The 16,933-nt window shown below is 54.8% G+C and overlaps 1 protein-coding gene across 2 annotated transcripts in view; it reads right to left on the minus strand.

Annotated features, from left to right (window-relative positions):
- SPIRE2 (spire type actin nucleation factor 2) overlaps nt 1-16,520 on the minus strand; it is a 37,120-nt gene extending 20,600 nt beyond the window's left edge. Inside the window, exons 1-2 of one of the 2 annotated variants that reach the window (XM_030298851.1) lie at nt 16,210-16,516; nt 3,557-3,600 (exon numbers count right to left, since the gene is read on the minus strand). In XM_030298851.1, the coding sequence (XP_030154711.1) occupies nt 3,557-3,600; nt 16,210-16,480 (315 nt within the window). In that variant the 5' untranslated portion in view covers nt 16,481-16,516. Of the gene's footprint in view, nt 1-3,556; nt 3,601-16,209 lie in introns of both variants that reach the window. The other variant, XM_030298852.1, reaches the window with a different exon arrangement.
- Between the last annotated feature and the right edge of the window lie 413 nt (nt 16,521-16,933).

Below are 16,933 nucleotides of genomic sequence, written 5' to 3' on the forward strand. Positions count from 1 at the left end.
AAGGAGGGGAGAAGGAGGCGAGAAGGAGGGGAGAAGGAGGGGAGAAGGAGGGGAGAAGGAGGGGCTACCCCCCGAAACAAGTGTCACAGTGACTGCAGGAGCCCAGCCAGGCATGGCTGGGGCCCACAATGCAACTGTTTGTGAGTGCTTGAAATTCTCCATAATTCTTTTTAAAAAATTTTTTTTAACACTTATTTATTTTTGAGACAGAGAGAGAGCGCGATCAGGGGAGGGGCAGAGAGAGAGAGAGAGAGGGAGACACAGCATCCGAAGCAGGCTCCAGGCTCCGAGCTGTCAGCACAGAGCCCGACACGGGGCTCGAACCCACGGACCGCGAGATCATGACCTGAGCCGAAGTCGGCCGCTTAACCCACTGAGCCACCCAGGCGCCCCGTAATTAATTCTTTTAAAAGCGTATTAGCACGTTAAAAAATGTGTGAGTCTTGCAGGAGGGAGACCTCTTCACTCAGCACTTCTCAATTTTACTTGGCAGGAAACCCTACTTTCACGGACCACCATTAGTAACTGGGGAATCCGTGTTCTCTGGAGGGCATCTGCCAACTGTCACTCGTTTATCTGTTCAAATGCCATCCGCACCTGACACTCCCTGCTCACAGGAACACAGCCCTGAAAAGTCGGATCGGTTCGCACAGCAAAGCGCCACATGCAGCTGAACGCAGAGGGCGCGGGCACCTCCAGGGTCCCCACTTCTGCTCCGCACGGCTTTCCTATTTCCACATCTTCCCTTTACGACAAGGATACAAAATGACAGTGGCTCTTCTCATGTCATTAACTACTACTCTGAGCCCTTTGTTACTTACCTAGGGGACAACATAACTCACAAGACAATGGCTGCTTTATAGGTAAGGAGGGAGGCACAGGACCTCAGGGCACTGCTGGCAGCGGGCAAAGCTGGACTTAGGGCTGGGGCCCTGCTGGCGGCGATGCCAAGACGGAAGGCCTCGTGGTGGCTCGTGGAGCCACGCCCTCACCTTCCACCCCCAAGTCCACTGGGCCTGAGGGGGTGGGGGGCCCTCTGGCATCTCCTTTCACTTCCTGCATTGCCACCGCCTGGGGCCCGGAGGGTGGGGGCAGCCCCAAGCAGAGCTGGAGGAGGACACACAGGGAGCCAACGTTGGGCAGGAGACGCGGACAAGACAGCCTTCTCGTCCTGCAGAAGTGCCTCAGGAAACACCCTGAGCCGGGAGGGGGCCAGCGTGGGGGGAGGGGCGGGCCTGTTGGGAAGAACAAGGCTCCAATGGAGCAAAGTTCCAGCCCAAAGTCAACACCCGTCTCCCCCGCCCCCAGCCCCACTTGGAGGCGGTCCTATCTCTGCTTTACGCAGGCGAGGGTCACAGACCCAGCTCTTAAGTCACCACCCAAAATCATGAGTTGGAGGGCACGAGGCTAGGGCCAGGGGGAGTCCTCTGTGGCATGAGATCTCCAGAGAGTACCCTAATACCCGCCAGGACTACAACTGCCCCTGGTTCTTTCTTGGCCCAGAGGTAGGTGCCAGGAAGGAGACGATGGTGGGGGTTCACGCCCACTCAGCTCTAGAGACCCTGCCGACCCCAGGGCGGCTCTGCCCTGGTCCCTACCGCATGGAGGCAGACAAAGGGGCCAAGTAGGAAAGTCCCCCGCAGTCCCCGGTGCAGTGCAGAGTATCACCGCAACCCAGCCATGCCTCTTTCTCCTCGTAGCTGGCCTAGAGTTAGAGGGTTAACTCCAACATGAGCCTCTTATCTGATAGGTGCTCTGTTAAAAGCTTCTCTGTGCCCCAGCCCGGTCCCTGGAAACTTTCCCTGAAAGGCAAAGAGCCCGTACTTTCCCATAAGGAAAAATCTGGGCAGCCAGCCAGAGTCTCAGAACCTAAGCCCGACCTGCCCGGAGTTACAGGAACTGAACAGGCGCCCAGTAGCCACAGGAGGCCAGCTTTACCCCGGTGCCAGTAGCAAGAATCTGGGTTAACACGAGTGGCCGCCCTGCCATAGTGGCTGGCATGGTTCATTTTTGGGCCCCCCAGCACAACAGTCCAGATTCGACCTCCACGTACAAAGTTTGTGTGTATCTACCTCGTAAATACTTTCAAACTTGATAACAACAGGTCTCCTTTGGAATGCTGGGTAGCGGATACAAACTCACTTGGGGACTCTGGGCCGTAGGGACAGCCCTGGTTGCACCATCTGAAAGGCAGGGGAGTGTTCCGGGCCGTGGATAAACAAAGTATCCAGAACACTCGGAGGGCAGACAGCCCTGCCAGGAATGGAGAGGAGTATTGAAAACATGTTGTTCTTTTTTCCAAAACAAATTACAGAAAGCAACATATAGTGACAACACCAGACCGCTTCAGAGCTCCGGTAACCACAGGCAATGTGCTGCTGGGAACGGTATCTTATCACTGACGTTTTTTTTTTTAAGATTTTTTTTTTTAAGTTTATTTATTTATTCTGAGAGAGACAGAGAACAAGCAGGGGAGGGGCAGAGAGAGAGGGAGACACAGAAGATCGGAAGCAGGCTGTGCACTGACAGCACAGAGCCCGACGCGGGGCTCGAACTCACAAACCGTGAGACCATGACCTGAGCCGCAGTCAGACGCTTAACTGACTGAGCCACCCAGGCGCCCCTTATCACTGACATGATTGCCAGCATGTAGGGGCGCCTGGGTGGCTCAGTGAGTTAAGCGTCTGACTCTTGATTTCGGCTCAGGTCATGATCTCTTGGAACCAAGAGATTGAGCCCTGAGTCGGGCCCTGCACTGACAGAGTGGAGCCTGCTTGGGGTTTTCTCTTTCTCTCACTCTCTGCCCCTCCTACCTCGAGTGCTCCCTCTGTCAAAATACACATTAAAAAAACTGCAAGCATGTGGTAATAAGAAAAAAGAGGAAAACTCTGGGATGACTTTATTATTGTTTTTAAATTCTCCACAACAGAATATGTAGCCTCTTTTGGCCTGTGCCCACCCCCTACCCTTGGTGTAACACTGTACTTAATACATAAACACATTTGCATAGAGCTTTCTTAAAGGCGGTAGAATGATAAACGTCAAGTTCGGACGAACTCCCCGGGGGGCAGGTGGATGGGACAGGGAGACACAGAGAGAAGTGCTCCTGGGAAGATCTGAATTCTGGGTCGGGCGGGGGCTCCTGGACATTGGCCACTGGGCTGGTTTTCCTGTTTGCCCCCCAGACCCACTCCGCCTGACACTCTGCACCCAGGGGCTCTCGCCTACAGACCACATCACCTTTGCTCCCTCCCCCGGCCGGTGCGAAGCAGAGCCTGGAGTCTGGGCCTAGAAGACAGGCAGACGGGGTGTCATCGATGCCCTTCCCCTTCAGGCTCTCCTGGCTTGCCAGGTTCCGCACCGCCCTGGTGGGCTCTCTGTCCTCACCTGTCCGCTCTCTTCATCAAGTCCTTTCGATTAAGGCCTTTGAGTATTTTGTCTGTGTCCCACCTCCTGGGAACAATCGTGTAACTTTATATGCTTTCTAATTTACATTATACGACGCGTGTTAGTTTTAATGTGTACCAAGTAAACTTAAAAATTGTTTTAAAGGTACCTGGGCTTCTGAGCTGGCTGGTGACAACACCATCGTTGTGGACTCTGCAAGAGGAGATAACAGGCAGTCAGGACACGCCTCAGCATCCCCGGGAACCAACAGATGGACTGCCCCCCCCTACCTTCCCCCTCAGGGACATACGGCATACCCTCCACACTCTCCACTGGAACCCCCGAAAGCTTCGACAGGCCAAGCCGCCACTCATTTGGACAGACACCTGCAGACCCATCTTTGGGCGTGGACATCCAGGTGAGGGGCCAGAGAGTGACACACACCCCGCCCACACCCCACACAGCAGTCACACCCCAAAGTGACCACGCAGCGGGGAGCAGGGCCCCCTGGGGAAGCGTGCTTGGAGGCTGGAGGCAAGAGAGAATGAGTTAAGCCTCCTCCTTCGTAGGAAAGACCTCATGGTCTGAAACTCACAGTCCCCCGAATGTGCCCCCGAATCATAGCAGAGTCAGATGAGAAACCCAGGCTCAACAGAAACAACAGATTTTGCTCCGGAATCGCTAAGAGCTGAGCTGGGTAAGCCAGCATCCGGCCGCTACCTGCAGATTTAGAGATTTGCCCCCAGACTGTCAGCGCCTCCGTCAGAGAATCAGAGTCTCTGGGTTCAAGCCCAGGAGCTCAATTCAGCACTGTGTATTTTATTTCATTATTAAAACATGGCACTGAATTAATGTGTTTACAAATGCTCATCTGCTGTAATCCGTACACAAGCCAGGAGGTAGGTGGTTCTGTTACCCATTTCACAGATGAGGAAACCGAGGTCCAGAGTGTTGAGCTCATTTCCCGGAAGTTGTCACAGCTAGTAAGTGGTGAGGCCAGGCCAAGGGGCCCCGGAATCTGCCCGAGCTGCTCCCCCACCCCCCACCCCACCCCCCGGGTCCCTCAAGATGCCAGGCTGGATGAAACAGAGAAAACCCACCTACTTCTGCAACCTTCCTTGAATGAAGCATGTAGGTGGAATCTGTGCTAAGAGATGAACTTGAATTGCCTTAATTCTTTTTGGAATGAGGTAGGGTATGAAAAAAAAAAAAAAACATACACCATGAAATTCTCTGCTAAGTGAACCTGCTAACTCCACAAATATTTTCAAAATGCCATTAAGAACCAGGAAGATTGCCAAAGATAGAGTTTGTGTTGAGCTGATCCCTTAAAATAATGGAAAACCATCCACTCCAACATCAAGAGAGCGGGAAGTGAGCAGCAGGTGGCAGACTGTGGCCCGTGTTTGAGAGTTCCATGAGTGTTTGCAGCTGTGATTGGATTGGGGCAATGGAAAGAAGAAAACAGACTCAGAACAGAGGTGCTCCCTGGAAGAGGCCAGGGCCCTGAGTCATCCTGAGGACCAAGAGGGGGAGGGTTGGGGCCAGCCAGCCCTTCAGTGCCCTTTACAGACCGAGCACCATACAGTCCTCTGGTCAACGGGAAGCCTTCTGGTTGGAATAATTTTAATGCCTGTGTCCCCGGTTTAAGCAGTCCGTATGTTAACAAAAGTACGTGTTTAGTAATCTAATTGTGCTTCACGTTGTAAGGACTTGGGGAGTCTTTGGGTTTTGATGAGAAGGCTGTCCCCTTGGGAGGTTCAGGGCAGACGCTGTGTCCAGCTCTTTGCTGCACAACTAACAAACGATTCATTACGGCTTCAATCCACAGCCACCACATACAGATTGGTGCCATGACTCCCTCCTTACGGATGAGGAAACCGAGACTCAGGCAGATTGAGAAAATTACACAAAACCACACAGCTAGAAAATGACAGAGCGGGGACCCCTCCCAAGCACTGCCAGACCCCAAAGTGCACCCTCCTGAACTGCCCACCCAGAACACCCAAATATGACTTCACGGAGCTACGGTAACTTTGTCACCAAGCTGATCACATAGCATTGTACAAACCCCCTTTTCCTTATTTCAAAAACCGCCTTGGCGCGCCTGGGTGGCTCAGTCGGTTAAGCATCCGACTCCTGGTTTTGGCTCAGGTCCTGATCTCGCGATTCGTGGGTTCGAGCCCCACATTGTGCTCTGCGCTGACAGCTCAGAGCCTGGAGCCTGCTTGGGATTCTGTCTCTCTCTCTCTCTCTGCCCCTCCCCCACACACTCTCTCTCTGAAAAATAATAAACATAAAAAACCCCACAACTGTCTTGGAGGGAAAGCAGTGAGACCCAGACCGAAGCAGGAGGCATCTAGGACTGAAGGGTTCTCCATGTCCATCAATGTCTCATTGAGGTAGGGCTGGACCCAGGACGCATGGTCTCCATGGTGCTGCCCCCCCACTGGGTGCTTCTCCCTCCCTGCCGAGAAGAGCACCCTCACCAAGATGCACAGGAGAAGAAAAGCCGATGCGACTTCTTGTGTACAAAATGACAAATGAGGAGAAACCAAGACGCTACGGACTTTTCTTGGAAATGATCATGTGTCACAGTAGCGTAGCATGAAAGATTATCTGGAGAAGTCTGTGAGGCCTTCGCAGGCTAGAGTTCCCAGAGGAAGTGTCCCCCCCCCCAAGCGGGTGGGGCGAGAGGTAGGACAGGTGTCTGACAGCCTCACCCCTCTGTGCCTGAGTGGGGAGTATGGGAAGGAGTTCAGCCCAGACTCCCACCTGTGATGACGACATTGAGGGTCTTGCCTCTGACCTCATTTCCTTATCTACGGATGGAGGCAATACCTGCCCAAGCTAACCCACGGCGTCACCCAAAGAACAGGTGAGGCACACGGTGTCACCTCAAAGAACAGGTGAGGTAACGAACGGATGCAGACACTTCTGAGGGCGCCATAGCCTGTGAGGATGTGCAAGGCATCACTGTGCTATGATGACCATAGGACCGCCAGGACCTCCCGGCCAGTTTCAGACCAAGGGCATCCTGCCTGACTCTCTTTAGGCTTGAGGTCAGGACAGGGAGTGGCCATGGAGGAGACGCCCTCTTCAGCCCCCCAGAAGGAGACCGCACACGTGCGGGGGTCGGGGGCAGGCCAGCCAAAGCAGCAGCTACACTAGGCCTCCCAGGCCGGACCCCCCCCCCCCCAACCGAGGTCCCTAATTATGGACAATGAATGCAGACTCCACAAAGGGCAGGGTCCAAGCTCAAGCCCAGGGGGCCCCTGCCTTTCCAGATCTCAGGCTGTTTCCTCAGTACCCCCGTGCGGCTAAACAGCACGGTGGGGAGACCAAGGCCCTTGCAGGGCCCACACTCAATGCTGGTGGAAAATGGTAACAACCCCAAGGAAGGCAGCCTGCAGCATCTCTCAAAACTTCAGCCCTGGGGCGCCTGCGTGATTCAGTCAGTTGAGCGTCCGACTGTTGGTTTTGGCTCAGGTCGTGATCCCAGGGTCATGGGACTGAGCCCCGTGTTGGGCTCTGAGCTGAGTCTGGAACCTGCTTAAGGCCCTCTCTCTCTCCTTCTGCCCCCTCCCCCTCATGCACTCTCTCCCTCTCAAGATAAGAAATAATAATTAGGGCCCCTGGGTGGCTCAGTCGGTGAAGCGTCTGACTTCAGCTCAGGTCATGATCTCACGGTTCATGGGTTCGATCCCCGTGTCGGGCTCTGTGCTGACGGCTCAGAGCCTGGAGCCTGCTTTGGATTCTGTGTCTCCCCCTCTCTCTGCCCCTCCCTCGCTTGCACTCTGTCTCTCTCAAAAATAAACATTAAAGTTTTTTAATAAACCAATAGATACATAAATAAATAAAACTACCACCCCTGCTTGTCTTGATTCACCAGGTGTGCTCAGGTGCCGTGACACCAGAGTCTACTCGCGTGGTGCCTCCCTAACAGCCAATCGCCGGAGACGCGAATATCCCCAATCACCCTAACAGCCAATCACTGGACACGCGACATGATGTCGGCACAAGGGGGCACTGGACAGCCACCGACATGGAGGAGGTGTCCTTGGTAATGAGAAGATCAGAGCCCCTACTGGGGGGAATAGTTGCGAAGGGGCGCTATTTGCCACACGCTGGCCAACAAGTAAAACACACCGGGCCTTCTCCTACTGTGAGAAGGCTGGCAGGAGACTCCCACCGCGCTGCCTTCACACTTTCTGAAATTGGAACGTGTGCTACGGCATTAAGAAATTAATTTCCGTGCACGTGACAGTGGCAAGAACACAGCACCCACCTCGCTCTCTCTCAATCCAGGACGGGAGCTCATGGTCCGGAGCAAGTCCCTGGCTCTCTCTGAGCCTCCTTGGAGTCCTCTTTCCAAACAGCTATCGGCTACCACACAGGGGATTATACAGATTAAATGAAAACAGGGCCTGCTGGCTCAGTCAGGGGAGCACTGGCCTCAGCGCTGAGAGTTCAAGTCCCATGTTGGGTATAGAGACTGCTTAAAAATAAAGTCTTAAAAGAAATGAAAACACACGTGGTATCTGGCACCTAGTATATGCTTCCATAAATGCTTGTCTCAATGTCAAATTTTAAAACTTAAATTAAGTAATGCCTCAGATCAAGCACTGGTGTCTAGAAACGAGCTGGCAGCAACCAAAGCTAAGAGGAAAATGCCTGCTCAAGACTGGGAAGTTGTGTGTTTGCAAAGCAAACAGAGAGCTCCGTGGGGCAACGGCGCCCGTGTCCCCCAGCCTCCGTTTCACTTCCGCCCGTGCTCACCTCCACAGGCTCTGGCGGACACCCACCTGCTTGTCCGCGAACTGACACCGCAGGGTGGGGTGTCCTCGCCCAGCAGCAAGGACCCAGGACCAACGTCACCCGAATCAATTCCAGGAAAGACCCGAGTCAGGGAAATGCGTGTGGGCCAGAGAACTCCCACAATGCAAGCGTAAGGATCAGTTAACCCTTGCATTTTCACACAGTCCTGGTGAGGGAACGGTCGGCGTTCCTCTGCTCCTGCAGAACTTCCCCACCCAGTGCCCGCCAGTGTGCCCTGGGGCTAAGCCCGGGAAGGCCCCACTCATGGCCACGGCACACGGGCCGCAGCCTTGAAATGCAGTACGTTCGGAGGCGTTCCTCCCGGCTCGCCTAAGGATGGCTTACTTGCACTCCCTGAGTGCTCCTCAGGGATCCCCTCCTGTAGTCCTCCCCGCTGCCCCACTGCGTAGCCCGGGAAGGGTGAGGAACTTGGCCAAGGTCACCTGGCTGAGATCCAATCCACGGCTAGCCTGGCTCTGAAGCCAACACCCAGACCGTGCGTTGTCCCCCTCGCTCAATGACCATCCCAGTCACCTCAAGTGAAAGGAGTCTTGGCCCTGGGGGTGTCCCAACACAGAGTGTGGCCTGGGGAAACCACACACGGTCGACTGGGGGTCACAGAGTGGGTCCTGGAACCAGCAGCAGCAGCATCATGGGGAGCCTGCTGAAAATGCAGATCTTAGGGCCACCCCAGCCCCAGGCAGAATCGGGCTCATCAGGGTGAGACCTAGCAATCTGAGGGTCTGTCACATCCACCGCTGGACTCAAGTGAGAACAGCCCCTGTAAAGCATTAGATGGAACATAATTCCAGAACCAGTGTTCTGATGTCACTGATGATGGAATCCAGGTGACAGAACAGTGACCATTCTACCCATGTGACTTTCCCCTCCACGGTGGGCCGAATAATGGCCCCCAACCTGTCCACATTCCAATCCCCGGGACCTGTGGACGTGTTATGTTAAGTTGCAAGGGGACTGGGGTAGCATTTGGGAGTAAGGCTGCTAATCTGCTGACCTTAAGGCAAAGACATTATCCTGGACTCCTGGCTTCTCCGACTGTAACAGAATAAATTCGAGCTGTTTTGAGCAGTGAGCTTGTGTAACTTGTTTACAGCAGCCAAAGGAAACCCTTATCCCCTGCTTGTAAACCGTTCTGCCTTCTCTCCTTTGCAGACCCAGATGCCCTCGACACCGAACAAGTGGGGTTTCCAGACGGAGCTAAGACAGTGACAGGAGCCCCGGACTCCACGCATGCTGATTTGCCTAATTACTGGGCTGCCGTTTCCAGGCAAGTTTCCTCCTTGACTAGGTCCTCATTGGAGGTCAAACTCCCTCTGAGGAGTCAAACAGGATCAGAGCGAAACCCTGGCGCCTTCCTGCAGCTGATACTCACTGGCATATTTGTTCAAATGGCCACATCCCAGGACCAGACCAACCAATACCACAATGCTTCCTTTGTGGGAGCCACTCACATACTTCCGGCCCCCATAGGTCACCCCCTAGTGCCCAAGTGAGAAGATAGTTGATTCCATCACAGGGGACAGAGAACCCCTTCTTTGTGAAAACCTGGGTGGTGGGGGTTGCAGTGGGGGTGACCAGGGCCCTGATTGTCTCATAAGCCAATCTCGAGGGTACACAGGGACCCCAAAGACACCTTGACAGCTTCAACCTCTCCTAAGAGCACAGGGCAGAGGCTGCAAATGGCCAGTTAGGTACTGGGCCAGCCAAAGTGGCCACACAGACTTCTCTTGGTCATCTGTGACAGCCAGCCCCAGGCTCACAGATGTCTGGACAGAGAGCACGGCTTATTGGGGGACGCCTTCCTGTGAGGTAATCTCTGCTCAGAGGTGAGACTGAATCAGGAATGAGATCTACAAACACCTGGCTCACACAGTCACACCCAGGCAGGTGTCCTTCCCAGCGCTCACACCCTCCCCAGGTAGAGGCCAGGAAGATCACAGGGCACATGGACGATGTTTTACATCACCGAGAAATGCGCACGGGACCCTGACCAGGTGCACTCTACAGAGCCCCTTCCTCTTCCGAACACTAGGACCCGAAATCCTGTGAAGGCACTCACGTGCACCTGGAGGGCTGCTGGGCGAGGTACAAACAGAGACAGGAGACTCACTGCCACTCCTGTGGCACCCAGTGCTTTACCACACCAGGCACGTCCAAGGCTTAGCACAGCCCGTGAGGTGCAAAGAAGAGGAGTAACTCCCCGAGGCCAGGCCGCAGTCCTCACTCCCAGTCCTGCCCCCACCCCTCCCCACTAGGTGACGAGATGGTTGCTTCGTGAACAAGTTTTCTCATCTGTGCAATGGGGATCAGAACAGCGTCAGAGGCGTAAACATGAGTGGGCCCAGCACATTCTTGCAAGAGCCTGAAAATGTCAGCCGCTGCCACCCTGGATTGTAAAGCAAAGTGCCCACCTGTCCCTGGGTGGCTGGGCTTCATCTCCACACCGCGCCTTGCCTGGGTGACCCTCACAAAGCATAACCAAGGCACAAAGAGTCCCCAAATGCCAAGGGTCCTGTGTGATAGCAAGGGCGGGCAGCACAGACAGCACTGGTGGGAGAAGGAGCAGGACCTGAGAGTTTCAGCCAGAAATATTCTGACTGTGAGGAGACTTGTGACGAGGGAAGCAGGATTTCATCTTTCCAACCAGCTCTCACTTCTGCCCAGCATATCAGGGGACAACATCACTGGACACTCATCCACCTTCATCTGTGCAAATGCCATTTAAAAAAATACTGGCAACGAGGCGCCTGGGGGGCTCAGTCGGTTCAGCGTCCGACTTTGGCTCAGGTCATGATCTCACAGTTCATGGGTTCAGGCCCCGAGTCAGGTTCTGTGCTGACAGCTCGGAGCCTGCTTGGATCCTCGGTCACCGTCTCTCTGCCCCTCCCCTATTCACACACACATACACACACACTCTCTCTCTTTCTCAAAAATAAACATTAAAAATAATAAATAATAAAAAAAATACAGGCAAGCTAAAGAGAAGGTCCTCAGTCACTCAGGAGGCGACCTCCCAGTGAGGTCTATGGAGTCCAGCTTGAACACCTAAAGCCCACAGGACTAGGGGGCCTCCCAAACCAGCGGCCCAGAGCCAATCCTAGTGGCCACGGATCCCACCCTGTGGGAAAGGGAGAGGACGCACTGGGCCAGGAGACCGGAAGGAACATCCACAGCGGGGCCAGCAGCCCCCCGTACTTGTGCAGAGCACCGCAGAGACAACGAACGAGGGGGCATCTGTGTGTGTGTGTGTGTGTGTGTGTGTGTTGTGCCTGTGTGCACACACACTTCCCGGGCCCAGGGCTCTGTACTGGTGTTCCCTCACTCGTCCTCACCCCTCCCCAGCATGTGCTACCAGCACACCAGTTTATGGAGGAGGGGGGCACTGGTGATGGTGAGATGCCAAACTCGGCTGCTGCTCTAGCTGCCAGGCCGAGGTGGAAGAGAGAATTCCGAGCCCAAGGCACCTGGGGGGCTCAGTCAGTTGAGTGTCTGACTCTTGATTTCAGCTGGGGTCTTGATCTCATGGTTCATGAGTTTGAGCCCCACATCAGGCTCTGTGCTGGCAGCGCAGAGCCCGCTTGGGATTTTTTCTCCCTCTCTCTCTGCTGCCCCCTCCCTGTTCACACTCCCTCTCTCTCACAAGAAATAAACAAACATTTCTGAAAAAAAAAAAAAAAAAAAAAAAAAAAAAAAATTCCAAGCCCCATAGAGCTCATGACACAGGACACCACCATCCAATGCACGACAGACTATCAATCGTTCCTGTGTTTGAACCTTGGGGCTGAAAATGAGATGAATGGGAGGGCCCTGGGTCTGTGCAGTGGTGGCCACTCCGAGAGCCCTACCCTGGGGGCAGGTGCCAACGCTATGGGGGCCATGGGGGCAGCTGGCCTCCAGGCAGAAGAGGAAGGAACAAGAAGGGGCTGGAGAGGCAGATGGGGCCCGGTGGACAGGTCACGTGCGGCGCCCAAGCCGAAAAGTAGGGCCTGTGAAAAGTTTTAGTACCAAAACTGACAAGAAAAAAAAATCAGAATAATAGGGCAGTGTGTGCCTTAGCATCCACAGGAGGGGGAAGGTGGGAGGTGATGAGCTCACTCCCGTCTCAGACACACCTCTACCCACATTCACGTCCCACCTCTGCCTGCCCAAGAGAGTTATGGTGGACGGCCCGGTGCCTGGAGAAGTGTTTCCCGAGCAGTGGTAGGCCAGAAAGGCAGACGGTCTTTCCATTGAGGTGACAGCCAAACACAGGGAAGGGAAGCAGTCACTCTCCTGGGGGGAAGTGCCCAGGACAGCATCAGGTGGACAAAAGCCACTAAAAGCATTCCAGGGTCACAGGATCACTGACCAAGCTGCACTTAGGGAATTAGCTGTGCCCCAGGGAACGGCTCCACACAGGCATTCACATCGATGCCTAACAGAGTTTCCTGCCTCAATTAAAAAAAAAAAAAAAAAAAAGGAACCCTCTCCCCATCAAGAGGTTTCAATAATGGCCTCTTAAAAATAACTTCCCATGTGGGGCGCCTGGGTGGCTCAGTCAGTTAAGTGACCGACTGACTCTGTTTCGACTCAGGTCATGATCCCATGCTGACAACTGGGAGCCTGCTTAGGATTCTCCCTGCCCCTCCCCCCCCCCACCCGCTCACATGTGCTCTCTCTCTCTCTCTCTCTCTCTCTCAAAATAAATAAAATAAACTTAAAAAAAAAATAACTTCACGTTAACACGTTTTCCCCACTTAAAAAAAAAGTACTCCAAGCAGTTATGAAGTCTTCAGACTAAAGGTTAGGATTTGTTTCCACTTCGCTGTTAGAGGCGAGATGTATGCTCATACATTAATCATTCCCCAAAATGTGGTTTTTTTTTTTTTTTTTGCGGATTCCTTTAAAGTTATTTTAAACACTTACTTAAGGCTAGATTTACCAGCACTTTGTACCGAGGGACCAGGTGAGGTAACATTAAAAGATGCTGATTTTCCCGATTGCTTTTTACGGCAAGAAATAAACACCTATCCTTCAGTGAATTCACCACTCAAGTGCCAGCGAAATGGTGGATTAGCCACCCTTGAGGGCAGTTGGTCTAAAGTTTCAGCTGATTCAAGAAAGCTCAACAAGACTGAAGAGAAAGTTCAGGGCAATCCACTCTCCCTTATCTTTACAGACCAGCACGTCACATCTCTTATCCACCTTTATGAGACACGTTTATGAGCGAAACCAAAGACTGCCTTGAACGGAAAATGGAACTGGGCTTCCTGATGTCCTGGGCTCGTAAGTCTCCACAGAGAGGCCAGGTGTGAGCCTGAAACCCCAGCCTGGATCTCTGGCCTGGTTGTGGGTGTAGAGGCAGCAGGAAGTAGGAGCTGACACATCCTGGGAACTGGAGGGAGCTTGGTGACTCCCAACAACGTTAGCCATCAAGGTGCATTTTGGAGGACCAATGAGAAACATGGCTTGACTCTCTCCCAGTTCTCACACAGAGCTGTACTTCTCTGTGAGAGCTGCGCTCTCTGCTAACCAGCTACCACTCTGTACCTCACTTTTCCAATCTTTAAAATCAGAGGGTCAGACCAGGCAGGCCCCTATAGTCCCGTCCCGCTCTGTGGTGCCAGGAGCCACATCTTGGGTTATACTCTTTTTTTTTTTTAATTTTTTTTTCAACGTTTATTTATTTTTGGGACAGAGAGAGACAGAGCATGAACGGGGGAGGGGCAGAGAGAGAGGGAGACACAGAATTGGAAACAGGCTCCAGGCTCCGAGCCATCAGCCCAGAGCCTGATGCGGGGCTCGAACTCACGGACCGCGAGATCGTGACCTGGCTGAAGTCGGACGCTTAACCGACTGCGCCACCCAGGCGCCCCACTCTTTTCTTATTAATTATTTTAATGTTTATTTACTTTTTGAGAGAAAGAATGTGAGTGGGGGAGGGGCAGAGAGAGAGGGGGAGACAGAGGATCCAAAGACCGGCTCTGCACTGACAGCAGATATCCTGACGCAGGGCTCAAACCCAGGAACCACGAACCATGAGATCATGACCTGAGCTGAAGGCAGAGGCTTAACTGCTTAACCGACTGAGCCACCCAGGCACCCCATATATTGTTATCTCCAGGGATGGAGAGGGACACAGGGAGGAATCTATAGCTTCAGGAGAAAAGCTCTTTGTGAATATGCAGAGTCTAGCTGCCGCCCCCCCCCCCCAACCCCTGCAGGAGGGCGGGGATAAGGCCATTCAGCAAGGGCAAGCCTCTCAGGCCCACCTATGGAGACCTTGCACGCAAACATCAAGAGATGGAGGCTGAATCCAAATCCTTCCTCTCTGTGCAGCTTTGGGGAAGCCTGAGCCTCAGCTTAACTGGTAAAATGGGAATAATACCATTTGAGTGTCTACTCACTGTTTTCACCTGTCAAATATCTTGGTGCTTTGTGTACAAAATACAGAAACTTGCAAATGTCTCAGCAAAGGTGTAGAGGGAGGTAGGAGCGGGGCACAGGGCTGAGAAGGACTTTGGGAGAAATAGAGTGATGGTCGCAGGGCGGGTTCAACAGACCCTCCTGTGACCAGAGCAGCTATAGCTCCTATGCAGCTTTGTGCTGGTCCTTTCGTGTCCTCCATGAGGACTCGTGTAAACCATAGTCTCAGGACTAGAGAGGGCCCAGCTCTCCTCCAGCACACATAGCGGGCCTTTGTGTTTCCTACACAGCATTAGCTTTTGGGTTAATATCACCCAACATTCTAGGGGTGCCTGGGTGGCTCAGTCACTTGAGCGTCTGACTTCGGCTCAGGTCATGGTCTCCACAGTTCATGGGTTCAAGCCCACGTTGGGCTCTGTGCTCACAGCTCGGAGCCTGGAACCTGCTTTGGATTCTGTGTGTGTCTCTCTCTGTGCCCCTGCCCTGCTTGCGCTCTCTCTCTCAAAAATAAATAAACATCAAAAAAAAATTTTTTTTTTAATCACCATATGCTCTAGACCAGTAGTACAGTCCTCCAGGGAAGAAAATACGTTATTTTTTTTCCTAAGAAAGAGGCTAAGAATCACTTAGATTCACTATTTTGAGTAGACTTCAAATATCTTTCAAGGGATTATTTGTTCTTGATGATTAAGAGCAGGAAAACCAAGCAGACTGTTCCCAAAATTTTACACACTCTTCTTGCTATTAAACCCAGGAAACTGGTAAATTCAGCAGATTCCAAAGAAGACACAGCTTCCTCCTTAGACCTTCACCTCCACGAAAAAAAGCTCCAAGAAGACATTCATTCGTTCCTTTCCAGCGTAAGGCATCTGCAGTCACCCAGCAACAAGGGTTCCACACCAGGAATCACTGGATGAAAAAGACTGAGGGCTACAGACCCCAAAGCAGAAGGAACCAGCGCCAGGTGGGGAGAGGTGGGGGTAGGAGAGGCAGAATTGGGTCTATGGAAGGTACTCAACCATCAAAAGCCAAAATCCTTCTCCTGTGAGTTAAATACGCGAACCGCAGGCTGCCCACCGGCAACCAGAGGATGGTCGGCGGAGGGTTCTAGGAAAGGGAGGGGGTATCCCAACACCAGGTGAGAGAGAGAAGGATGGGGAGAAGGCGTCCAGCAAAGGAAGGGTGTGGAAGGGTACGAAAGGGGGCTCCTGCAGGGGTTCAGGACTCGGAGGGTGTGGAAGGGGGCACCGTTCCAGAAAGGGAGGGTGCAGAGAGGGGGCTTCGGGTCCACGAGAGGGAGGGTGGGGACGGAGAGGGCTCGCACCCAGCAGAGGACGAGAAAGGACAGGAGAGGAGAGGTGAGAGGAGGAGAGAGAGGAGAGGAGAAGGGGGGAGAGGAGAGGGGGGGAGAGGGGGAGGAGAGGAGAAGAGAGGAGGGGAGAGGAGGAGAGGGCCGAGGAGAGGGGAGGGTCGCAGCCCATCCCCCCACACCCCGCGCGCGCGCTCCCCGGCCCCCACCCCCGCCCCCGGCGCGGCCCGCGCGCCCGGCCACACCCCCGCGCGCCCGCCGGCCCTCACCCGCGGCCCCTGGCTCCCGCCGCGCGCTGACCGAGCCGTCCCGGCGCAGGAGGATGTCGGCCGTGTCCCGGATGCGCCGCCCGCCGCCCGGCGCGCCCCGCAGCCCGCGGCAGCCCTGGAAGCACACGGCCCACGCCTGCTCCTCGTTGATGGGCTGTTCGTACGCCTTCAGCACCTCCTCCAGGGACAGCTCCCACGGCTCGGGCCGCCCCGCGCCCCCGGCCCGCTCCCCCGCGGCCGCGTCGCCGCTGGAGCTGCCGGCCCGGGCCATGGCCGCCCCATTATCGCCTCCTGCGCGCCCGGCCTGTTTCCATAACAGCCGCGCCGGGGCGGCCGACGCACCCGCCGAGCGCGGGGGGCGGGTCCCGCGCCGCCGGCCGCTGCTTTGTCATCCTCGGGCGGCCCCGCCCCGCGCAGCGGCCGCAGGTGAGGGCGGGGCCGGCGCGGGAGCGAGGGGGGAGGGGCGCCGGTCCGGTGGCGGGGGGGGAGGGGCGCAGGGCGCAGAGGAGAGGGGCGCGGTGTGGCGGGTGGGGAGGGGCGCGGTGTGGCGGGTGGGGAGGGGCGCGGTGTGGCGGGTGGGGAGGGGCGCGGTGTGGCGGGTGGGGAGGGGCGCGGTGTGGCGGGTGGGGAGGGGCGCGGTGTGGCGGGTGGGGAGGGGCGCGGTGTGGCGGGTGGGGAGGGGCGCGGTGTGGCGGGTGGGGAGGGAGGCTGGGAAGGCTGCGCT

The sequence above is a fragment of the Lynx canadensis genome, chromosome E2 (genome assembly GCF_007474595.2).
Source record: "Lynx canadensis isolate LIC74 chromosome E2, mLynCan4.pri.v2, whole genome shotgun sequence".
In the NCBI taxonomy this organism is placed as follows: domain Eukaryota; kingdom Metazoa; phylum Chordata; class Mammalia; order Carnivora; family Felidae; genus Lynx; species Lynx canadensis.